This window comes from Triturus cristatus, chromosome 2_2 (genome assembly GCF_964204655.1).
Source record: "Triturus cristatus chromosome 2_2, aTriCri1.1, whole genome shotgun sequence".
Taxonomy (NCBI): domain Eukaryota; kingdom Metazoa; phylum Chordata; class Amphibia; order Caudata; family Salamandridae; genus Triturus; species Triturus cristatus.
In genome coordinates this window covers 177,911,883-177,937,567 of record NC_140582.1, presented here as the reverse complement: position 1 = coordinate 177,937,567, position 25,685 = coordinate 177,911,883, and the positions used below count along the sequence as shown (strand labels likewise).

The window sequence follows — 25,685 nt, the reverse complement described above, 5'->3', positions numbered from 1 at the left end:
CTCCTCACCCACACACACAAAGCTCTCCACAACACCGGACGAGCATACCTCAACAGACGACTCACCTTCTACACCCTGAACTGCCAGCTCCGCTCCGCCGATCTCGCCCTCACCACCGTCCCCCACATCCAAAGAGCGACCACCTCGCCGCCAAGACCTGGAACACCCTCCCCATCCTCCTACGGCAGACCCAGGACCTACTAACCTTCAGGAGGCTACTCAAGACCTGGCTATTCGAGCAGTAGAAGCACTCCCCCCTCCCCCAGTGCCTTGAGACCCTCATGGGTGAGTGGTGCGCTCTACAAATGTTCTGATTGATTGATTGATACAATTGACAGGTTTTCAACAGCTTACAAATTCTCACAGATACACGTTACTTAAAAAAAAAAGACAAATCCAATTGAAGCATTTTTGAAGTAACAGCAAAAATGTATTATTGTATCTCCTAACTGTGGTTTCTCCTGCACACATTGGGCCTGACTAACAGGAGTTACCAGTCTTTTCAGAATCACAGGATCTGTGGGATAACTGTGAATGCAATTTATATGAAGCTGACATTTTGACAACTTTTAGAAAATATATAGGGAAAAGTCCCAAGGAAAAGGGGGAGTTGCTGGGGATTCAGATCTTGAATGAACAATTCTCCTGGTAATTCCTCACTGCTAAGGAGTGCCCATAGGGTCCCACTTCTTAGCCCTAGTAACTCTGACCATGAGAGTTACCATTATCCTCAGCACTGATAAATGTGAGGGGAGGGGGGAACTGTTATAAAACAGCATTGGGGCACTCAGACTGAGACCTTATGTGCAATATCTGCTAACTCCCTAATGGTGGCCTCTTTAAGTAGATTTTTACAGTCGCATCATACTAGACCAACATGGCTTTTAGTAGCAGTGTTCCTTTGCACCCACAGAACCATCATCTTGACTGAACATCAACAACCCCACTGGAGACTTCATCGGCTGAACCGTGCACCAATAATCCCTCTTCTAAAGATGTTACTCTTCATATAGCGCATGCATACAACTGCTTACTAGTTTCAATCAATTGTGACTCTCCAATCCTCCATTAACTTTGGAACGGCTAAATAAAGCTCTGTGATATCCCATATGAGTTTAGCGATGAGTTTAGCTTGTATTTAGCATTGAGTATAACAATTGCATTGGTGAGGCCTGCATCTTTCATACTACATTCAAAGCAGGAGCATTGCCGTTTCCTTGTTCTTTATGATCTCACATACCTTGTCAGTTGTCATGAAGAAGGCTTGGGTGGACCTACAGTTGGTAAATACTTGGCAGAATAGTGGCTCCAAGACTACTTCATCCCAAAGATGAATGTGTATCAGACTGTTACAAGGAGCTTAAAATGTATATTCTTTTTTAGGGTAGGGGTTGGCAAAATGTCCTTTTGTACAGGTGCCAAAACGCCTTTTCTGTTCCTCAGCAGACTACTCATAGAGAAAAAACACAACTTCAGGTCTAAATTTAAGATGGAAAACAATAACATTATGCCTTCTCAGCAGATGCATCATGTGGAAACATGAGCCTGGGGTGGCTAAAACTTGTTCTTTCATAGTTAGAGATTGATCCATCCGGACTTCCAGATTTTTTACTGCTAGTTTTGTTGAGGGGGCCACCAATCAGTCGTCCAAAGTTGTCACGCCTTCACACACAGCATAATCTCAGTTTTAGCTGTGTTTAGCTGCAGACAATTTTCCGTCATCCAGCTAGCAATTGCATTCATACAGGCAGAGAAAGATTCTTCAGTTTTAGCCAAATTTTTGTCTAATGAGATTAATAGCTGGGTACTCTCTGCATATGATATAAAATCCACGCCAAAGGTTCTGACAATATTGGTGAGGGATGCAACAGAAATGTTGAAAAGATTAGGGCTGAGGAAGGAGCCCTGTGGTATTTCTCTGTCCATTGTCACGTAACAAGACTTATAACGTATAGGGGCACTGAATGACCGTTTGGGTCCAATTAGAAAGGAAATCAGCCACCCATTGTTGAGCTGCTCCATGGATACCAGTCTCTTGCAGCCCTATCAAGTAACCTGGGGTGGGATATAGTATCAAATGCTGTGAGCAAATCTAGCAACACCAGCATAGATGGTATGTCAGTTTCAAGAGTGCATCTGATGTGGTCAGTAACTGCTACCAGGGTAGTCTCTGTGCTGTGTAATGGTCTAAAACCAGACTGCAATGGGTCCAAGATTCAACTGGCCTCTAGATATTTCATAAGTTGCTTGTTCATGTGTTTCTCCAAAAGCCTACCCAGTAGAGGGAGAAGTGAGATGGGTCAATAGTTGGTGAGATCAGTCGGGCCAATTGGCCTTTTTTTTAATAGTTCTAATCTGAGCCGACTTCCAGTTCAGTGGAATTTTACATATGTTAATAGATAAATTAAATAGTGAACAGATTGATGGAGACCCTGACTTGGCTGAGACAAGAAGTTTCTGAATAGTCTCTGGTGAACAATCTTCAAATTCACTCAGGTTAATGGCACTATTAGAAAGAAGTGCGCAAGAATTGAGCTCCTCACAGGCCTGGTCAGATACATTTGAGAAATTTTGATAAATCATTGTAATTTTTTCCTCAATGTGGTTCGCTAAGGCGTCACTAGAGTTTGCAAAGCAGTTATTTTTAAGGGACAAACAACCAGATTTATAAAAGTATTAACCAATTTAAAAAGGGCTTTGGAGGATTTTTTAGCCCCTGCAAATTGGATTACTATAAACAGTTTACAGGCTTTCTTGATGTTGCAATGGTACATAATTAAAGATAGTCCATAGATGTTCTTGTCAGTAATAAGATTAGTCTGACGCCACCTTCCTTCTAATGTCTTACAAGAGGCTTTCTCTGTTTTTAGTTCTAACATGTGCCAAGGACTGTGAGGTCTATGTGGCCCATTTTTATAAGATTTGAGAGGGGCTATTTGATCAAATGCCGAATTCAAAGCTCTGCTGTAGCCAGAGAGTGCTTGATCAATGTCTGGATTATCTAAAGGGATGGAGAATGTAACCTCCTTAGCCACCGAAGTCGGGGTGATTTTCCGCCACTGCCTAGAGAAGTTTTTGATGCGTGTGTTTGTTTTTTTCGTCACATTGTCAGTGGGAATCTGAAAACAGATGAGAGCATGATCTGTCCAGAGTAAAAGTTTGGTCAGTTGCAGGTTAATGATTCGTTGTAATGAAGTCTAAATTATGGCCTGAGACATGAGTTGATCCCTTGCCTTGTTGATGTAAGCCAAGTGTTTCAAAATCAGCATGTAATTGGCTAGTCTCTGGTTTAGGGGAATCTTCCCCATGGTAATGAAAATCTCCCAACAAGAGGGACTGTTGCGTTGATAGCATATAAGGTGAAATATATTCAGGTGTAGACATAATTCTTTTTTGGACCAGGCGGACGATAAACTAAAGGGCTTTTCCAACTGATTTTGGAGGAAGAGTCAAGCTTAAATATATATATTTCTGCCCAGTCTTTCGCTACAGTGTCAATTATTGAAAACTTGATATTGTTTTTTAAAGCAATGGCAATGCCTTGCATCTCTCCAAGAGACAGAGTACACAAAGGGAGTAGATGTTCACCACCTCTTGCTTCCCACAGAAGCCTAATGTATATAAAATACCTCTTTTAGAAAGAAATTTTTCAGTGCATAGAAGATACAGGAAATGATTTTTATGATCCTGGTCATTATCCAGCTGTAGTTGGGATGGTCTGAAGAACATGACAGCCTTTTCATCGCCAATGTCCATCACAACCAACACAATGTCAGCTTCCTGTACATGCCTTTATTAATAAAGGCACACATTTCATTTTAACTAGGAGGGGTTGCTAAATCATATTGTATATGGGAATTTTGGTAAGTCTATTAAAGGGGGAAATTGATGCAATGAAAACGTTTTTTGTCCTTCTCTCTGCCCAACGAACATGGGGCCTGTTGACATCCAGAGTCTATACTAGTTGGGTTAATGGTAAACAAACTGTTAGAGCAGCAACCCCAGTCTTTACTAGTTGGACTGGTGAACAGTTAGAGCAGCACCCCAATTCTAATGATTAATGGTGCTAATAACAAATCTATTTATTTCTCCTGCTTGATGTGAACTTTATTTTTTTCTAAACTATCTTCATTGATCATCAAAACGCAATAAATCAGTACAATCATAGGTGCTCACTCATTGATCATCAAAGCACAGCAAATCAGTACAATCAGAGGTGCTCACGTGTTAATGTTGCCGAAAGATACCGTAGCATAGCAAGTACAACCTAGAGTCTGTCATGGCTCAAAATCAAAAGGAGAACACTAGCAGCCAGGTGAGTAAGAATTTGTCGGTTAAAATAATCCCCAATGTCCCCTCAGAATTCAGTGTAGAACCAGTTGTTGTCTGGCAATAGGTATCATGATCACATCCAACCTCAGCTCTTATGTGCGAGATCCCCTAGAGAGAAGGGATCCGTCGCTACAGTATACAATACTGTGTAGGAGATCTGTATTGTGCGTGGTCCCGACTGTCTAACCCACTCCTGTTGGGGCTATGCCCAATTCCAACATTGAATCAGCGGAATTTCAAAGGGAGTCAACATATGGCCTGTAGGGACCCCAGATGTCTTTGGGATGGGAGGAACAGGGCAGTGTGCTGGAATAAACTTCGCTATTGATGTTACAGTAGGTTAGACTATTCAATCAACTTTGCAAAGTGGGGGTAGTCCTACGACCCCAGTGGATAGCGATTTCTCGCTTGGCTAACAGCAAGCTAAGAGACGTGAATTTCCAAACAGTTTTTGGGAAATTTACAGTGTAACCCAGGAGTGCAACTTCCGGTGTAGGGATGAGGGATAGCTTAGTCGTGTCGCGTAGCGTTTTGTGAACTTTCTCCCAGGCTCGGTTTTATAGTGTGGCAAGTCCAAGTGAGGTGGGTGAAATCAGCGTGTGGGGCGCAGCAATTCTGGCAAGTGTGTGGCCTACTTGGATCAATTCTAGGAGCATTGGCCGGGGTAATGTATATTCTGCGTAAGAACTTAAAATGTAGCAGTTTATGCCGGCTGTTCAATGAGACGTCCTTCGTGACTACACAGCACTTGGCCCATTGATCATTCGTGATAGGGTGGCCCAGATCACCCGACCAATCTCTACGGACCTTATCATCTATAATCGGGATCATTTTGGAGCAAGACTTATAAAGTTTGGATATAAGGTGCACCCCACTCTCGCTTTCAATAATAAGAAAAAGAGGGGCGAACAAGTCCATTTCCAGTGGGAACCCAGGGAGCGTTGCCCGTAAAGCGGAGCGGAGCCGTCTAAGTACAAAGCTGTCCATGAAAGTAGCGTCGTGGAATCGGTCATCTTCTGTTGCCAAGAAAACGTGCCCGCCGGTATAGAAGTCACCCATCGTAGAGATATCAAACTTGGTCAGTGTGCACTGCACTAGCTTTTCACCCGTTATAGAAAGCCAGCGGGCGTTCGGGAGAGGAAGAGCCGAGGAGTATAGCACCTGAGTGCCTGTGTATCGTTTAAGCTTATCCCATGCCCAGCTAGTAGTTTAAACCGTCTGTGTATCGATAGGGTCCCTGGGCACACCCCTATACAGTACAGTAGCCAGTCGCTCAGGAAGAACAAAATCTGCCTCTGGGTGAAGAAACGGGATCCTGGCGTCGGGGTGGTACCATGCAAAGGCGTAGCTACACTGAGCCACGAGATAATATAAGCGGAAATCTGGAACCCCGTACTCGCCTCTTTCATATTGTAAGGTAAGAACCTACCAGCAGACGCAAGCCTATTTACCACCCCAGACCAACCTTGTGAGATGTGACCGTATCTTTAAAAAGAAACTGTTCGGGAGGGGGATGGGGATGGTATTAAAAAGATATAAAAATTTGGGGAGAACAATCATCTTATAATGGAGACTCTGCCTGCAATGGACAACAGGAGTCACAGCCATCTCTCCATCTGGGCCTCAAGTGCCCCGGCTGCCTGCCCATAATTAAGGCGAATAATCTGATCCGTATCCAAGTGGACGTGAATGCCCAAATATTTGACCGAGTCCGAGTACCATTCAAGAGGGAACTTACAGGACCAGTGGGTCGTGCTGGGGGTCAAGGGAAAAAGAACGACTTGCACCAATTGATGCCCAGACCAGAGTGTTAACCAAAATAGTGTAATCGGCATATAATGAAACCAAGAGGGGGCCAGTGTTAAAATGAAGACCTCTATGCAGTTGTCTCTCCTGGAAATGTCGAATTAAAGGGTCCATAGCGAGAATGAGTAAAAGGGGCGATAAAGGGCATCCCTGGCGTGTGCCACGAGAAAGAGGGAACGATCGGGAAAGCGTGCCATTCAGGCGAAGTCTCGACGTGGGGCGGCTGGAGAGTAGTGACGTGGTAGCTATAAAGCCGACCGGCATACCCATGCGGCGCATGACAGACACGAAGAAAGGCCATTCCAGTGCCGAGAAGGATCACAGCGGCGGGAACCTCGGGGCTAATCCTGTGGAGGACCGAGAACAACGTTCTAAGATTCAAAGAGTTCGAGCCGTGAGGGACGAAGCCGGATTGCGCAGGGCAGATAATGAATTCCATCAATTGTGAGAGGCGATTGGCAATAATTTTTGAGAGTATTTTATATTCCCAATTGAGTAGGGACAAAGGCCTGTACGACCCGCAGAGGGATGGGTCTTTGCCAGTCTTGGGGAGAAGAATGATAACTGCTTCTCGGAGTGTGGGGGGAAGGATCTGTTTCTTGGGGGCCTCAGCGTACACTTCGATCAGTTGTGGCGCCAATAGGTCTTTGAAGGCCTTATAGAATCCACCAGTAATGCCATCTAGCCCAGGGGCAGAAGAACCGGGAAGAGCCTCGATAGATCCTAGGACCTCGGTCTTGGAGATCGGCTCTGCCAGGAAATCCTGCATGTCTTTTTCTAGGTAAACTAATGTGATTTCGGAGAGATAGGTTTCCTGCGCCGTAGTGTCCCGCCCTAGTTTAGAGGTTTAGAGAGAAGTAAAATAAGTCAGGAATTCGTCGCGAATATCCGCAATGGAGGTAAGTATTTCATTCACGGAAGAGTGAATCTCTGTGATGTATGCTTTACTGTTAGGGGGGGCCGAAGCATCTGAGCCTTAGCTCTACCCGGGTGATCACCCTCACTATAGCGGCATGCTTGATGTGAACTTGGGCTTTGAATAAACAGGTACTACGGAGGTCAGGTCCGTGGAGAAGGGATTGTTTTTATTATGGCGTGGCTGTTCACCTATATGGAAAGAATTTAAATCATTCCCTACCTTTAGAACATCTCTTATGCTGCTGGTTACACTTATGCAAAATGCTGACATGCTCTCACCAGTTTTCTCCGTGATTATGTTGACCATTAAAAAAAATATTGTACTTGACAATGTTTTGAAGAAAACAAAACTCCCTTGCGTTCTCGCTATTTAGTGAAAATCCGCCAGACGTTACAGTAAATCCATTCCATACTTTCTGAAAATATAATTACCTGTACTTTGGGTGGATTATGCCGTAGATGATGGGGTTGTAGATGGCAGAGGCTTTAGCAATCACCGCAGGCACCGACTTTGAGTACGGAGTCAAAACGCTAGCATGGCTGAAACAGAAAGAAGGTGCAATAAAGCTCAATTTTTGCCATAGTTTCGCTTCCACCTGGTTATTCGTTTCAAGCAAGAGGAGTACTTATTTGTGACAATAATTAATTCTTATAAAATAATGGGAAATCTAGGTCTGATGTAGTAAAACTTTTCACTCTTGCAAAGTCTGTCCTTTGCAAGGTTGCAGGGTTAGTCAGGAAAAAGCCCCTAGAAGTGTTTTAAAATGAATCTGTGAGTACTTGCAGCCCACAATGTCAGCATTGTGAGTCCTTGTGAATCACAGGAGAAAGGAGGAAGAAAGATGAGTCACCCTTGTTTTCAACCCTGGGGAAATGTATCAATGGTTTGTGACACTCCTGCAATGAAAGGTTACCAACGCCCATTGTCAGTCGATAACCCATCGCACAATGGAAGCTGTTCATAAGGTACAGGTTCTACTGTGTGAGTGGCAGATGTGGGCATCCAAAAGTAGATAGGAGGGATTGTTGCATGCTGCCACAATGTCAATTTAGCTAAAACAGCATTAGTGGCCTCACCAGCTTCATGTAAATCAAATCAAATAAAATACATGATAAAATAAAAATAGAAAATAGTAAATAAAAATATGTACATATACATATATACAAAGAAGGGCTTAGGGTCAGCCCTCTTCATGCATTTTGATTCCTACCAGGATAGCACACAGTATGGGGCAATGGGTCAGCCCACTTCACTGAAAAATGCTTTGCAATGTACAGAATGCATAATGCCAGTCAGGGTCGTATGTACAAAGAATAGGAATAGTGATTTCCAACTAGCAACTTCATCTGAATCGCTATTTGGAAATTGCTATTCCTTATGAATGAAACTTTTTGTTTCATACTTGCTATTTCTTTTTTTTTCTTTTTTTTTCTTTTTTATTGAGCAGAACGGATGGGCATTAAAATATTATACATCATACTTGCTATTTCTAGTGGGTCACAAATCGACCTACCTCAGAATGATAACAAAGTAGGTCGCAGTTTGCGACCCATTAGGAATCACAACAATTATAGGGATGGTGATCTGCTGAGGTCAGCAGACCACCATATCTGTGACTGCATTTGTATAAAGTTTTTTTGTTTTTGTTCAAATGCTACCTGTTTTCCTTAAAGGTAAACACAATGCGTTTCAACAATACAAAATGAAACGTTTTATCATTTTTTAAGAGCAGGCAGTGGTTTTAGGTGCCCCCTTCACCTGAGCCTAATTGCAACAAGACACACCACACTCACAAATGGAATAGGAGAGCTGGTGGGAAGAGGTAACTGTGGGAAAACATGGCCTTGGTGTGTAGCACTGGTGTGGGCCCCATGTTATTAGGCAGCCACCCACCACGCCCATGCCTAGCATCGGCTCTGTTCCACAAATTGGTATATAATGTGTCTAAAATATGCACTAAAGCCTTGAACCAAATGAAGTGGTTTGTATGCTTTGTTAGCCTGGTATGAGATAGATGACCTTAATGAGAAGGAGGCCCAACAAAGAGAGTAAGTGGGATGAAAAAGGGAATAAGAAAAAATAATACCCAAGAAAAGTGTGAAGAAGCAGATAAAACAGAATCTCAAAAGAGTGAGCTCTCTGTTCATCTCTATAGCCCTTCAATAAACAAAACCCAACATTGAATTGTCACCCACAATCACACTGCAAAAACTTGGTCTTTCAGTTCCCTCTACTTGCACAATCTAGAGACTTTAATTATAGTTCTAAAGCAAGAGAATCTATACACAGACTTCGCTCTGCACAAAGGATTGTGGTGAAGGCACTATTTCATCCACCTACCTAGCGATCTATCAAGCATCACACGATCTAGAACAGCAGTAGCTCTGAAACACCAGTGATGGAGCAGGATTTTCGCAAAAGGAAACCTGCTCGAATAGACACCCCCATAATACATACTAACAGTGTGCTGTGGAAATAATATACAAATCACATAAACACGAGGGAAACCGCTTTGCACATGTGTGCACTAATATGAACTAATGCATGAAAGAACATGACCGCATATTACAATGCGTTTCGAGAGAAACAGAAGTAATGCACGTCTAGGCTGCTTTTCGCATCTTGCATTAATAAATAAATAATGCCGCTTTTGCACTAAGCTTCTGCTAAGAAAACATTAACAAGGGATAGTGAAAAGGTGGGTGGTCAACAGTGAAAAGTAAGTTACTATATAATTAATGAATGCTTATGTTTATTCGTCATAGTGAGCCGAATGGGCCTGCACTTTCCTAAGTTGGCCTGATAGATGAGGGGCTGGAGAATGAGAAAAGATGACCTGACCAAACAGACAGTAGTGCTGAGCGCTGCTGAGGAATTGTAAAGGTCCAAGGTTGTTCAGCTCGAAGAGCATTGTTCGCCTGCCAAAAGATGAAGACTAACCGTGGGACTTAAGACTTCTTCCGCGGAATTAGATGAAAAATATATGTGAAAATAATTAAATGTTTCAAGTGCTGGACTATTGAGTCAACTCTTATGTCATGAAAAAGGATATAGAACAATGAGCATGCAGAAATTCTGAATGGGAACCTAGTGGTGTGACAAACCACCTCCCAAATCCACCAATAGGCAGTCGATTTCCATGAATTGTTTCATCTGATGTGGGACAGACATGTAGGTTTTAGGATATAACTAGGGTGCCTTTGGGGTGTGGTTTAGTCTTAGGTTGGATGGAGAGGAGAGAGGGGTGATGAGTCGCTGTCCGTCGGTTTGCAGAGAGGCCTAGCTGATTCCAGTCCTTGTCCCATTCCTGTCATCTTTGTTCCCTGACTCTATTTCAGGGGACCCCCCACTACCTCCTTGGCCAGTGGGGTGGTATTTCACTGATCCTTGGGTTAGTATTATCCTTCTGACTCGTACTTTAAATAATTATTTGCAAAATGTATTTTTGTCTCTGAAACGTATGTCTCTTCATCTATCCACTCCCTCTTATGCATATTGTTAATTGATGATGAGTATGAACCTGATTGCACTTGCTGATTGTTTTCTCTCCCTCTTGTGAGATTCATTGTTTGCATTTGTGACCTGTATGGGATGAGCATTAATTTTTCGCATTTTAATTGAGATAAAACTTTATTAATCTTACCGAGAGTCTGTGATTATTTAGCTAACTTGATAGTCAGATAGATTGTGCTATTATTACCATCAACTTCTCAATCAATTGGTCCATCGACCAGAGGAAAGAGAGTTGAGATACAGGTTTAGTTATGTATGTAGAAAGATTAGACATGAACCTGTGGAGGAAACTAATGTTAACGTCATTAAAACTTGAACCCCAGCGCATCAGGGATTTGGGTGAATGTGTATGGGCCATTTATGTATGATGTTATAGAGTATTGATCCCTGATTAAGTTTACGTGGGATCAGTTTTCTGGTAGCAGAGGACGGTTTAATTATTGATTCGTTTTGGTAATAATTATTGATTATTGATTATATGTTCTTTACATGAAAAGTTAGTGTCCTGTTCTATGTTGTCTAGAAGTACAGGTATGGAGTTACCCGAGGAATCCCGGGAATGGAAACTTAGCCTGAAGTAGGCAGAAGAAGAGTGCGGATAAAGAAATCACACTGCAGAAGTACTTTGTCTGTTGTTATAATACCGAAACTATGCAGGGTTGTAGGTGTTATATTTAGGGACTATTTCATATGTAAGTAGAGTGTCTGAAATAGTGAAGAGTCCACTTCGGAAACTCTGGCCTTATCCCCAGAGGAGTACTAAGACCTCTTTTACACCAAAAACTCCTCTTGCAAAACTTTGGCCTTATCCCTAGATGAGTACTAGGTCAAGCTGTATCTTGTTTGAAAAGTAAAATAACGCTAGTCGTTATTCTTGCTTCAAGTGAAAGAAATATTTTCGAGAAGGTGAAGACTATCTCTTTATTTAGCTAAACAGACAAGTTAGCATTATTTTATGTTGGTACTAACAAGTAAATTGATTAAGAAAATTTAGAAATACATTGCCGTATTATATGTAAAGGGCGGGTCAGTAGCAGGAGTCAACTGACATCACAAAAAGGCCGCCCTGGCATTGGTCATGCAGCAGGTATAAAATAAGCTCAGATACGACGGTTGGTGTGAGCCACGCTGGTATTGGTTGAGATAGCAGATACGTAGAGAGCAGTGATTGGACAGTTGGTGTGAGTCGTGCTGGTATTGGACGAGAACTAACAAATAGAATAAGTAGAATTACGGAAAGGATTTCCTTGTTTGTTTTGTCGAGATATATTAGCGTAGAGTCAGAAAATCAAGTTGCTTAAGAAAATAAAGAATTTCTTTAAAAAAGACAAACCAATAGTGACTAGAGAGGGAATTCCTATTCCACCTACAATAACGCCTGCTTCCTATATGATGTTGGAGCGAGGATACCATATGTGTACTTGGTAAGAGAATTGGGTGGAATATACAAATGATGATGGTGTTATAGCTTTCCCACAGCATGGTTCATTTAATGTAAGGATTTTGCAGAATTTGTGAGATCAAATTATTTCACACAAGCCAAATCCCAGACCTACACAATTTGAAGGACGAGAGGAATGGGAAATAGAAGCATTCGAAAGAGAGAAATATCGAGGCGGTATGAGATACAGAAATTTTATGAAAAGAGATGCTTTTGAGAGAAGATAAAATGAAGAGATGGAGGAGATCTGTGATAACGGAAGGTTTGTACCCAGTTTTAGTTGCTGAAGATCAGACAGGAGGTGAATGTAAAGAGAAACAAAAAAATATAGAGACTTCAAGTTTAAAGGATGATCCAAACAATTCTGACGATGAGTTGTTAGAGGACATTATGACCAAAAGACCTCCGCCATATGAAGAAGATTCAGGGGAGGTGTCCCCGGGGGCACCACAAATGGGAAATCCATTAACTCCACAAGTCAAGGAAATAGCTAGAGTAGTACGAGCAAATGAAATGAACTTGTTGAATAAGGCAAGAGTAGAGCAGGTGCAGAAATTGAATCAGTTAAGTCTAACTGCAGAAGCATTGACGGTACCGGTAACAATTGGTCCCGTAGTTCCATTGTATGGAGAAAATCAGAATATATCAAAAGCACATACATTGGCAGTTCCAAGGAGTAGCATCAGGAGTGGAATGGTGACGATAGCAGATAAGGATTGACAGGCTAACATGAATACTACATTGTTAGATCTTCCGGTTTGTGAGATGATAACAGAAACCCCTAGAAGAAGTATACAAATAGATCCAAGGAGAATAGGGCCGAGCGTCATTCCAATGACAGGGAGTCCAGCAGGTCCTTCATCGGAGGAATTAAATGATTGGATAAAAGGGATGGAAAAGCAAAAACCTCAACCACAGAGTATAAATGTGAGCCAATTGAAAGTAGATTTGGAAGAGATGATTATTGGTACAATAAGTCCAGACATACTAGGGACTTACCGAGATGAAGAGCTGTTGTTTTTGTGTAAAACTATTACTTGGAGAGCGAGGAATCTTCATGAGAAAATAGCAGAGGCTGCTAGTGAATATGGAATAGACATAGAGAAGTCAAAGGTATTGCAGAGATCATACAGATTGGCCTTTACTGAAAAAGATTTAGAGAGTTTGAATGCATCTGGAAAAAGATTAAAGATAAAGGAGTTGATGAATATCTTGAAAAAATGAGGAGATGTAGAATGGTGGAAAGGTAGAAGAACAAAAAAGAAAGAAGAGGCAGCTGTTAAAGGATCTTCAATGTTTCTGTTGACAGAGACAGAACAAGTTGAAAGGGCGTGTCCGATGAGAGAAGTTACAGGTGGTGGATATGTTCACGTTCCCTGGAGATTACAGGATATATTATCCTTTACTAATGATTTTCCCAGGTTAAGAGAGAAACCAGTTGAGTGGTATAAACAGGTAGAGAGGTTTGTGAAGGTTTCAAAAGTTCTGTTAAAAGATTTAGATGGTTTGTTTGAGATTGTTGTTTCAGCTGACTTATGGACGGAGTGTAAAATCACTGTCTATTGGCCAAAAGAAGGATATTCTAGAGATCCTAAAACAGGTGCACCATCTGATGAGGTGATGAAAAAGTATAATCAGGTAATCACCTTTTTGAAAGGAAAAATTCCCCAAAGGAAATAGATTGGGTTAAAATAGACTGGACGACCCAAGAACCAAAGGAGTCTGTACATGCCTACTATGAAAGGTTGTTGCAGGTATTTAAACAGTACAGCGGGTTTGATAATATTAGAGACAAAGATATGGGACATTTTGTGTATCGATTTGTGTTTGGATTGAAACCAGAGATTAGTTATATGATTAAGCAGCATTTGATCTGTTGGCAGAGTAAGACAATTGACAACATTTTGAGGTATGCAAAGTATTGTAGTGACGATATTGAATCGAGACATAAAAAGTTAAAAGAGAAGATGATGTGGGCACAAGTGATGGTAGCAGAGCAGCAAGAAGCAAACAGTGGTCCTCAAACAGGTTTTCTGATGAATGGTCAGAATCAAAATGGTCAGGTACCCAGTGGAGGTAGAGGTAAAATTAGTAAAGAAGAAGCTAAAAAGAAATGTCCCTTTAATGTGTGCAGAAGATATGGGCATTAAAAGAACGAGTGCTCAAAAGAATAATGGGGTAAATCAAAATTTAAATCTACAGATGCAGAATGAAGTGGGTGTGAAGCAGCAGCAGGTAGTTGCTCCACAGTTACAGGTGCCACAAGCTTCTATGCCAAATAAGGTGAATGCTCAGGTGCAGAGGTACAGTGCGAACACTGGATTTTACAGAGGTGATCAAGTTGGTAAGAATCAAAATGTGCAAATAGTTCCGCAGTACTGGTTGCAGTGCAATGAGAGTGGTTCAGACTCATCTCAATTACGGTGCCTGAGGGAGGAGAAATAGTGCGTACTTGGCGCATCTTTGGTGATCAGTCAGGTCCATTTGTTGACGGAAAAGTGGAAGGTAATGATATGACATTCCTAGTGGACACTGGTGCTACCCGTTCTACTGGGAGAGCAGCAGAAATTCCAAACTTACCCCTCTTGGGAGAAACTATCCAAGTTGTAGGAGTCTCGAATAAGCATATTAGAACGCCAGTCACAAATCCAATAGAAGTTCATTTTGGGAGTTTCAGAGATATGCATCGTTTTGCGGTATGTGACTCGAGTCCAGTAAATCTCTTGGGAAGAGATTTATTGTGCAAAATGAATTGCACCATCTATTGTACGCCAGATGGTATTGCATTTCAGACACCTGATGAGGATGTTGAATTTAAGATGATGTTAGTGAAGCAAGGGACCGAAGTGGATGAGTTGTTTTCACTTCTCACAGAGGAGAATTTGCCTGAAGAATAAAAAAGTACCGCAAGGAAATTACATTGGTTTAATGAAAAATGTAGACCAATTCAGATTACGGTGAAAGAGGGTGCCGTAGATCCAAACACACCTCAGTGCAAAATGAGTCCGGAAGTAATTGCAGGAGTCACTCCTGTGATTGACCAAATGATTCAATAGGGAAATCTGAAAAAAATACTGAGCTGTCCCTGTAATTCGCCTATTATAGGAATTAAGAAGCCCAGTGGAAAATATAGAACAGTGCAAAATTTAAGAAAAATTAATAAAATCGTAGTACCCTGTTGTCCATCAGTGCCAAATCTTGCAGTAATCCTCTACCAAATTCCCTGCGATGCTCAAGGGAATACAGTGATTGACTTGTGGCAAGCATTTTTCTCAATTTCTTTGTATACGGAAAGCCAGTATTTGTCAGCATTCCGTTTCGGAGACCGTGTTTTGGCAAGGCTGCGAGTTCCTCAAGGGTACACAGAGAGTCTTTCAATCTGTAATCAGATTCTGAAAAGGTGTTTGGTGACTTTAGTCATGCCAGGAAATCTAGTTTTGGTTCAGTACATTGATGACCTGCTAGTGGGATGAAAGACACAAGAGGCATGTGTGACAGATACAATTGCCTTACTGAACCATTTGGCAGAAGGAGGACACAAAGTGTCACCAGCAAAATTATAATTTTGTAAACAGGAAGAGAGAAGTTCGAATGTTCTTGGGAATGGTTGGATACTGTAGGCAGAGGATCAGTGGTTTCTCACTGATTGCAAAAACCTCTATAGAGGTTGACACGAAAAGATGTGAAAGATCCGATTGTGTTGGATGATGAAAGTATGGAAGCTTTTACTAAATTGCGAAACAGTCTTTGTTGAGCACCTGCACTGGGAATGCCAGATTATAAAAGGATTTTGCATTATACTGTTGTGAAAGAGATGGGTGTGCACTTACAATCTTAACTCAGAAACATGGAATGGCACGACGTCCAGCAGCATATTTTTCTGCTCCATTGGATTCAGTGGCCGTAGCATTACCAGGCTGTTTGAAAGCAGTAGCTGCCACTTGTGTGAGTGAAGCAATTGTGATGGGATATCCAGTCAAGGTGTATGTGCCACATTCAGTTGAAATCCTTTTGACTCGCACAAGGACGCAGTACATGACTTCTAGTCGGCTGACTAGGTAGGAAAGAGTGATCTTGGGTGCTGAAAATGTGACCGTGGTGAGGTGCACAACCGTAAATCCAGCAACCTTATTGCCAAATTCATATTGTGAGGAAGTGAGAGAAGAGGCGGATCATGATTGTTTAGATGTGACAGAATTGTGTACAAAACCCAAGTCTGTCATTGAGGACAACCCATTAGAAGAATCAGACTGCAAGATGTTTGTTGATGGGTCATGTTTAAGGAATGAGAAAGGAGAATTATGTTCTGCCTATGCTGTTTGCACCATAGCGGAAGTTCTAGAAGCATCCTGTCCAAAAGGGGTAACCTCTGCCCAAATTACTGAATTGATAGCTCTGATTAGAGTGTGCAAAATTGCCAAAAGCCTGAGGGTAACCATATTTACTGACAGTCAATATGGTTTCAGGGTGGTCCATGACTTCGGTCAGCTATGGATGCAAAGGGTATTTCTGACTTCTTCAGGTTCCCCTATAAGGAACAGCAAAAGTGTAAAATTGCCCAAAAAGATTGCGGTGGTCAAATGTTCCACACATAAATCAGGAGATGATTAATGGACTAGGGACAACAGATACGCCGACCAAGTAGCGCGTTTTTGTGCACAAAATTTAATGGCCTTAAACAGAGAAATAGAAAAAGAAAATACCAATTGCCATCATATGTTGTCTTCTTCATTTGAAACTTGGGACGAAATTGGACAGTTGCAGGAGGAAGCAAATGATAAGGAAAAGGAAATTTGGAAAGATTCAGGCTGCAGAAAGAGAGCAGAGGATGAAGTGTGGGTCTATATAGACGAAAGACCAATCATGCCAGATAGTTTACTATCCAAAATGGCAAGGGTATACCATGGAATTGCACATGTTGGAAGAGATGCGATGATCAGACTCTTCAAGCAGTCATGGTATAACCCAAAGTTCAGGGTTATTGCAAAGAGTCTTAGCCAGAGGTGCATCACCTGTCAGCAGCAAAATCCAGGCAGAAAGACAGTTGTTAGATGGGGGTGAATTGGAAAAGCAGCAAGACCATTTACCTGACTCCAATTGGATTTTGTCGAGCTCCCCATTGCAATGGGGTGAAATATGTGTTGGTTGTTGTCTGCTTGTTCTCTCGCTGGGTGGAAGCCTATCCAACGAGCAGGAATGACAGTCTAACTGTTGCAAAGCTTCTTCTAAGAGAACTATCCCTAGATTTGGATTTCCCGTTACTTTAGAAACAGACACAGGAACCCATTTTAATAATGAGTTAATTCGGATGATTTGTGCAGCATTACAGATTGAGCAGAAGCTGCATTGTGCCTCTCAACCCGAAGCATCTGGAGTGGTTGAGCAGATTAATGGCCCAATAAAATTTAGGTTAGGAAAGGTGTATCCATCCACAACACTGAAATGGCCTGATGCTTTACCCCTTGTATTGATGAGTCTTAGAAGCATTCCTGACAAAAAGACGGGATTGAGTCCACATGAAATTCTAATGGGAAGAGCAATGACACAAGCATATATACCAGCGAACAAACTGATGAATATATCTGATGATCTAGTGCTTGATTATTACAGAGTATTGGCTGATCTGGTGCGTTCTGTGTCTTGCCAGGTTCGAGAAAATGCCACTAAAACACAGCCAAATCAAGCTCATGATCTGAGTCCTGGAGAGTGGGTTCTCGTGAAGAAACACATGAGGAAATCGTGTTTAGAATCCATGTGGAACGGACCCTACCAAATAATTCTGGTGACGACGACAGCAGTGAAGTGTGGTGGTTTGCCAAATTGGATCCAAGCGAGCCATACCAGACGAGTCCCAAGGCCATTTGAAAGACAAGAAGAGCAGCAACTGGTAAACCAAAGTCAAAGACCAGAGGCTGAAGTGTGTGAAGCTGAAGAATCTAGAGTGACAGATTCTGAAGAACGAATAGATGACAAACAGCCAAGCTCAAGTCAAGTAGAGTGGGCACCAGTTACTAGGTTTCATGAGACTGCTGTAGAAGCAGAAGAAGGGGAAGTTACTGAAAGTCAAGAAGAAGAACGGATAGAAGAAAGGCCAAATAAAAGAACCTGTGAACCAGATGCAGAGGGTGAAAAGGTATTTCAAACTAAGAGACAATGAAAAGGTGACAATTGGCCAAGTGGAGTGAAAAGACTGAAATACACTCTTGTGAGGAGAAAGTCAACGAGAAGACCAGAGCAAATTAATGAGTTCTCAAGTTAGGCAGAATATGAAGAGTCAGGAGAAGAATAAGTACAAAAGACAAGGAGAGTAAGAATTCCAAGCAGGAAATACACAGCAATAGAATGGACCTACGTTATCTTGGAAGAAATTGAAAGCTCAGATCCAAGTGAAGAAAAAGACAGTGCTGACACTGAGCAAGCTGATGAAAGCAAATTAAAACCACTTTAAAAGAACTGTGAAAAATGAAGGTGCAACCTTGACAGTCAAAATGTATTGAATGAATAGAAATAAAGGAAAGGGGTAGAGAAGAAAAGCCTTGAGGTGTAGGATTACACTTTTGTTTCAGACATTTTTGAGCAAAGTATATATATTTTTTTTATATATTTTTGTAGAATACAAAAAATGGCCGAAGCAAAAGTGACTGAACATCCAAAATCTAGTCTAAAACATAGATGTATTAAAGTGTGCTTATGCAGTGTCTTTTTACTTACCTTTATATGGAGATTATTGACTGTCATTGTACCTATTCTTATGGTAACTAATAATGGAAACAATACTAATGATGCAATAAGTGAAAGAGTGAGTGATGTTACTAAAGAAACCCCAAATACTAACATAAGACAAATAGATGGAAGCCTTTTCCACCATGATAAATCAATAAGTGATTTCTGGTTAAATGCTTTTACTAAATTGTTATATGAGTATGTTAATACAATGAATGTGAGTGATTATCATGTGTGCATGCAATTACCTTGGTCTGTCTCGGAGGGGGTAACTTATCATCACCTATCTTTAACATATGGTGTGTCTTGTAGTGTTCTAACCAGCCTCTTCTACGTGACGGGGAAGCTGGAGTATCATTATTCCTATATAGATTTTGTATTTTCAGAATTACCTATTATAAAGGAGCTGAATAAGGTTTTAAGTAGTAAAAATGCACGGTATATGGGAGAATTTTTACAAATTATCAAGACATTAGATATAGAATATGCTTATAAAAATACCCCTAGTGGGACGGGTATGCCCAGATGTGGGTCCAGTGCTCTCCATTCCACTGGAATCAAGCTATCCTGACTGAAGAGGGGTGAAACCCCGAAACCGGTCCTAGGATGCTTGTTTCCAGTCGAGGGAGGACCTGGCTTGGCAGTTCGGGCTGGACTGTTCCCATGAGGCACAGGGTCAAGACTGATTTGCATATGGCTGGGTTCAAACTGGAATGGCATGGTGAGCAATAAATGATGGATTTAGACCCAGATCTCTGTACTTGGGTGAATGTATGACATTGTTCTGCATTCTGTCCATCAACTGTTGTTTTTGCATTTGTCACCCCGAGTGGGACGGGTATGCCCAGACGTGGGTCCCATGCTCTCCATGCTACTGGGATCAAGTTATCCTGGCTGAAGAGGGATGAAACCCCGAAACCGGTCCTAGGATGCTTGTTTCCAATCCAGGGAGGGCCTGTCTTAGCAGTTCGGGCTGGACTGTTCCCATGAGGCACAGGGTCCATACTGATATGCATATGGCTGGGCTCAAACTGGAATGGCATGGTGAGCAAAAAAAACGATGGATTTGTACCAAGATCTCTGTACTGGGGTGAATGTATGACATAGTTCTGCATTCTGTGCATCAACTGTTGTTTTTGCATTTGTCACCCTGAGTGGGACGGGTATTCCCAGAACTGGGTCCCGTGCTCTCCATGCCACTGGAATCAAGCTATCCTGGCTGAAGAGGGGTGAATCCCCCAAACCGGTCCTAGGATGCTTGTTTCCAGTCCAAAGAGGACCTGGCTTGGCAGATCGAGCTGGACAGTTCCCATGAGGCACACGGTCAAGACTGATTTGCATATGGCTGGGTTCTAACTGGAATGGCATGGAGAGCAAAAAAACGACGGATTTAGGCCCTGATCTCTGTACTGGGGTGAATGTATGACATTGTTCTGCATTCTGTCCATTAACTGTTGTTTTTGCATTTGTCACCACGAGTGGGACGGGTATGCCGAGACGTGTGTCCCCTACTCTCCATGCCACTGGAATCAAGCTATCCTGGCTGAAGAGGGGTGAAACTTCGACACCGGTCCTAGGATGCTTGTTTCGAGTCCAGGGAGGACCTGGCTTGGCAATTCGGGCTGGACTGTTACCATGAGGCACAGAGTCAAGACTGATTTGCATATGGCTGGGTTCAAACTAGGATGGCATGGTGAGCAAAAAAACTATGGATTTAGGCCCAGATCTCTGTACTGGGGTGAATGTATGACATTGTTCTGCATTCTGTCTATCAATGATGTTTTTGCATAACAATAATCTAACATGTAGTTTGCAGGTTGAAGAAAAAGTATTCCTAGATATGGTAGAATATAGAAGAGAAAGTTTCCAAAGAAAAGCTGCTGAACAGAAGTCATAGGTACCACCGTGGGCATTTAGAGAGTGAAATTTCGAGAAAGGCAAGACATATGCTGCAATTTCCCTGGACTGGTATAAAAAAAGAACAATTTGTTTGCTTAGACTAAAAACTAACTATACTAATTATTTCATTGGAAATAGTGAATGTGAGCATACTTTCTAAATTACTAGAGGTTGGGGATTGAAGGATTGAACTGATCCTGTCTTCCAGGGAATCTATTATGTGTGTGGTAAGAAAGCCTATTATAGGTTGCCTGCATATTGGTATGGTAGTTGTTATTTTGCAATCGTCTTTTCCAAGGTCTACCATGTAGACAGAAACAGTAACAGTATCCATGAAATAAAACAAGGACTAACATGTAACAAGAGAGCAAGCTTCTCAGAAATAATAGGTGATATCTTTGGTGCACTGATACTGTCAGTTGGAGTCGTTCTGAATTCACATAAAATTCAAAAATTGTCCACAGTCGTTGATGGGTTCTTGATGATGGACTCAGAAATGGTTGCAATCAGATTTATGGTTTTGCAGAATCGACTTGCCCTTGATATCTTATTGGTAAAAGAGGGTGGAGTCTGTGGCATGTTGAAAATCCAACACTGCTGCACCTATCTCCCTGACAAAAGTAAAGGTATTGAGGGATATATTAAGAATATTACGAAATTACATGAAGATTTAACCCAACTGGAGGTTGACGGTGTCTGGGAGAGACTTGGTAAGAGTTTCTCTTCTGTAGGTAAATGGTTTTCTACCTTTGGAAGTAGCTTATTAGGAAACATAATAATGCCAATACTTTCAGTAGCTATGGTAGCTTTAGTAATAATAACAATATATAAATGTTATAAGTGTTGAAGAAAAGAGATGACAGAATCAAATAACAAACGAAAAGCAAGAAAGAGAAAAAGAGATGAGATAGAACTAGAAGAGATGAAAGGAGATTACTATGACAAGATGAAAAATTTAGACGAAAATTAATAAAAAGGGAAAAGAGCACTGAATTTTAAATAGATGAATATGGCACTTGGTATGGTGGGTATTTTATGATGGCTCCAGTAAGCCATCAGAGGGGGGATTGATAGAGCAGGATTTTCGCAAAAAGAAACCTGCTCGGATTGACACCCTCATAATACATACTAACAGTGTGCAGTGGAAATTAACATACAAATCACATAAACACGAGAAAACCGCTTTATGCATGCCTGCACTTATATGAACTAATGCATGAAAGAACATAACTGCATATTACAATGCGTTTAGAAAGAAACAGAATTAATGCACATCTAGGCCGCTTTTCGCATCTTGCCTTCTGTTTCAAAATTTATATTTAAATAATGCCGCTTTTGCTCTAAGCTTCTGCTAAGAAAACATTAACATGGGATAGTGAAAAGGTGGGTGGGCAACAGTGAAAAGTACATTACTATGTAATTAATAAATGCTCATCTTTATTCGTCATAGTGCGCCGAATAGGCCTGCACTTTCCTAAGTTGGCCTGATAGATGAGGGGATGGGGAATGAGTAAAGATGACCTGACCAAACAGACAGAAGCGCTGAGCGCTGTAGAGGAAGTGTAAAGGTCCAAGGTTGTTCAGCTCAAAGAGCATTGTTTGCCTGCCAAACAATGAAGACCGGTCGTGGGACTCAAGACTTCTTCTGCGGACTTAGCTGAGAAATATATGTGAAAATAATGAAATGTTTCAAGTGCTGGACTAACTGAATGAGTCAACTCTTATGTCATGAGAAAAGATATAGAACAATAAGCATGCAGAAATTCTGAATGTGAACCTAGTGGTGTGACAAACCACCTCCCAAATCCACCAATAGGCAGTCAATTTCCATTAATTGTATCAACTGATGTGGGACGGACATGTAGGTTTTAGGGTATAACTGGGGTGCCTTTGGGGTGTGGTTTAGTCTTAGGTCGGATGGAGAGGAGAGAGGGGTGAAGCGTCGCTGTCCGTCGGTTTGCAGAGAGGCCTAGCTGTTTTCAGTCCTTGTCCCATTTCTGTCCCTGAACTCTTTGTTCCCTGACTCTATTTCAGGGGACCCCCACTACCTCCTTGACCAGGGGCCTGGTATTTCACTGACCTTTGGGTTAGTATTATACTTCTGACTTGTACTTTGCATACTTATTTGCAAAATGTATTTTTGTCTCTGAAACTTATGTCTCTTCATCTGTCCACTCCCTCTTATGTATATCATTAATTGATGAGGAGTATGACACTGATTGCACTTGCTGATTGGTTTCTCCCCCTCTTGTCAGATTCGTTGTTTGCATTTGTAACCTGTATGCGATGAGCATACATTTTCCACATTTTAATTGAGATAAAACTTTATTAATCTTACAGAGAGTCTGTGATTATTTAGCTAACTAGATAGTCAGATAGATAGTGCTATTATTACCATCAACTTCTCAATCAAATGGTCCATCGACCACAGAAAAGAGAGTTGAAATACAGGTTTAGTTATGTATTTAGAAAGATTAGACATGAACCTGTGAAGGAAACTAATGTTAACGTCATTAAAACTTAACCCCCAGTTTATCAGGGATTTGGGTGAATGTGTATGGGCCACTTATGTATGATGTTATCGAGTATTGATCCCTGATTAGATGTCGTGCTGGATCACCAGTCACACCTGGACAACCAGACAGAACTTCAACAGTGCACCTTTCCTATACCTGTGACCCTAAGGGCCACGATGTGCCATCAGTGCACCCCCACAGTGAATCAAGTAGATGATGCAGAATGATGAAAAGACTCATTTTTCTCCCCGAAAACAATAATGGAGCATGTCAGTGGAGCTACTAAAAGGCAAATGCGGTCCAACAGAAGGGTCAAGGCATGAAGAAGCATGACAGTTGGGTCACGTATGCAACAAATTGGATGAGACTGGGTGTAAGGTAAAAGGATGCACAAATAATTCTAGTGCATATCAGGTACATATGAAGGCCTACATATGTGGGCAATACACAAGCAAGAAGGTAGGTATATAAGACCTTGAAGAGCTGAAGGCAAAACAGATAGGTATAGTTTAGTAAGAACTTAAAAGTTCAAGCAAGGAGAGTGCATAAGTAGCCTAAAATCATCAAAGAGGCACAGGAGCAAAGAAAACTCAAAAGTCAGTACAGTGAGGCAAGTTTGCATACAGCTTATGGGAAATATACATGAGATCCCTGAAAGTAAGCAAAATGCTTAAGAGAGACCAAAGTGTAAGGTAAGTATAATATATGAGTGGCTCATGAGCTATCATTGAGGTGGATATTGCATTCTGTGGTGAATATGTTTCAATGTTTACTGTTTCATGCATTTGTTTCTAATCTATTATTGAAGAGGCACTATCAACAACTATTGTCAACTGTAATATAGCAGTTTTTTTAGGATGTAACAGTCTGTTATATAAATACTATCATTAACAGTGTTCCATTAAATTCAAAGGTGATTCAAGAAAAGGGATGTGTTCTTTTAATCAAGTGTATCAAATCCTTAGAAGTTATACTAAACCTGAACAAAAGTGGGATTCACGTTATAAAATAAAATCTCAAGCAATTGTTTCTGGATGCATGCATCACTGCATTAAAATGGATTCTCTTCCATTTATGTAGAAGCCATTGTCAGTCAAAGTCTTCTAGCATGGATCATAGTGGAACAATGCCTGCCTGAGTTGTGAAACTGTCTCTTTCTGGGCATAGCTGTGAAGAGCAGCTAAGAACCTACTGACTGATGTCGTAGTTTGCCAATCTATGTAAACATTTACAAAATTGTATGGTCTGATCTGAAATGCAAAAAGCTTTTCAAACAAGAAATGGCCGATGGAAGCTGACTCAATCCCCACTCTTGGGATAGTGTTCATCAGAAAAGGAATTTGTTGCATCTGACCTGACGTCCTTGGTGTGGTCTTTCCCCAAACCTTTTGTATTGCCTTGAGCCCTCCTCTTTCTGGATGTTTTTGGTTGCATTAGGATTCTGTGAACTTACCACTCCTAACCAGTGCTAAAGGGCTTGTACTCTCTTCCTAAAACATGGTAAAATTAGACTTCAACTATATGGTACATTTAATTTAATTTTATAGGTCCTAGTAAAACATGTACCCAGGATCTGTAAATTAAATGCTACTAGTGGGTCTGCAAAAAGTACAATTGATTGACGAACTCCTGAACAATGTCAAACACTCCCCCCTAGTCAGAGATCTGGGCATAAATCTTTTGTTTTGCTCGCCTCGCCTTGCCACCCCAGTTTGAACCTGGCCATTTGCAAACCAGTCTTGACCCTGCTTCCCCGGTTAACAATCCAGCCCGAACTGCCAGGTCAGGTCCTCCCTGGACTGGAAAAAAGCATCGTAGGACCTGTTTCTGGGTATCACCCCTCATCAGCCATGATAACATGAACCCAGTGGCATGGCAAGCACTGAACCCACGTCTGGGCATTCCCGTCTCACTTAGAGTGACAAATGCAAAAATAACAATTGATGGACGGAATGCTGAACAATGTCAAACTCTCACCCCCAGTCAAAGGTCTAGGCCTAAGTCCATCCTTGCTTTTCTCACCATGCCAACCCAGTTTAGACTTAGCCATATGCAAATAAGTCTTAACTATGCTCCCCCTGTGAAAAGTCCAGCCCGAACTGCCAGGCCTGGTCCTCCCTGGACAGGAAACAAGCATTCCACTACCATTTTAGGGGTATCACCTCTCATCAACCAACATAGCTTGAATCCAGTGGCATGGCAATCATGAGGGCCTACAGCACTCTTGTGCCACCCACTAAAGTAACCCACTTTTAAAACTTCTTCTAGGCTAGCCATTGCAGCCTTCAGTTCAGTTATAAACTGCTAATTTGACCTGGAAATATAAACCTTTTACCAGACAGAAACCTCCCTTTTTAGGTCTTGCCTGAGCCAGCGCATTTGCTGCTCTGTGAGACATTTAGTAAGCGGGTTTTCAAAGTGCTACCCACCGGCTTTTGCTGGCTTAAAGCTTGCATTCACGCGAGCGTGAACGTGCACAGCTGCCAGCTTTCAGTGCCCGAGGCGCCACCTGGAGCGTGATTACTTTCACATTTGG

At 41.6% G+C, this 25,685-nt stretch overlaps 1 protein-coding gene across 1 annotated transcript in view; it reads right to left on the bottom strand.

Moving 5' to 3' along the window:
- Positions 1-25,685, bottom strand: part of LOC146861993 (melanopsin-like) — a 1,224,863-nt gene that overhangs the window by 313,462 nt on the left and 885,716 nt on the right. The window contains exon 7 of the mRNA XM_085641148.1: positions 7,489-7,596. Coding sequence (XP_085497274.1) covers positions 7,489-7,596 — 108 coding nt within the window. The remainder of the gene's footprint in view (positions 1-7,488; positions 7,597-25,685) is intronic.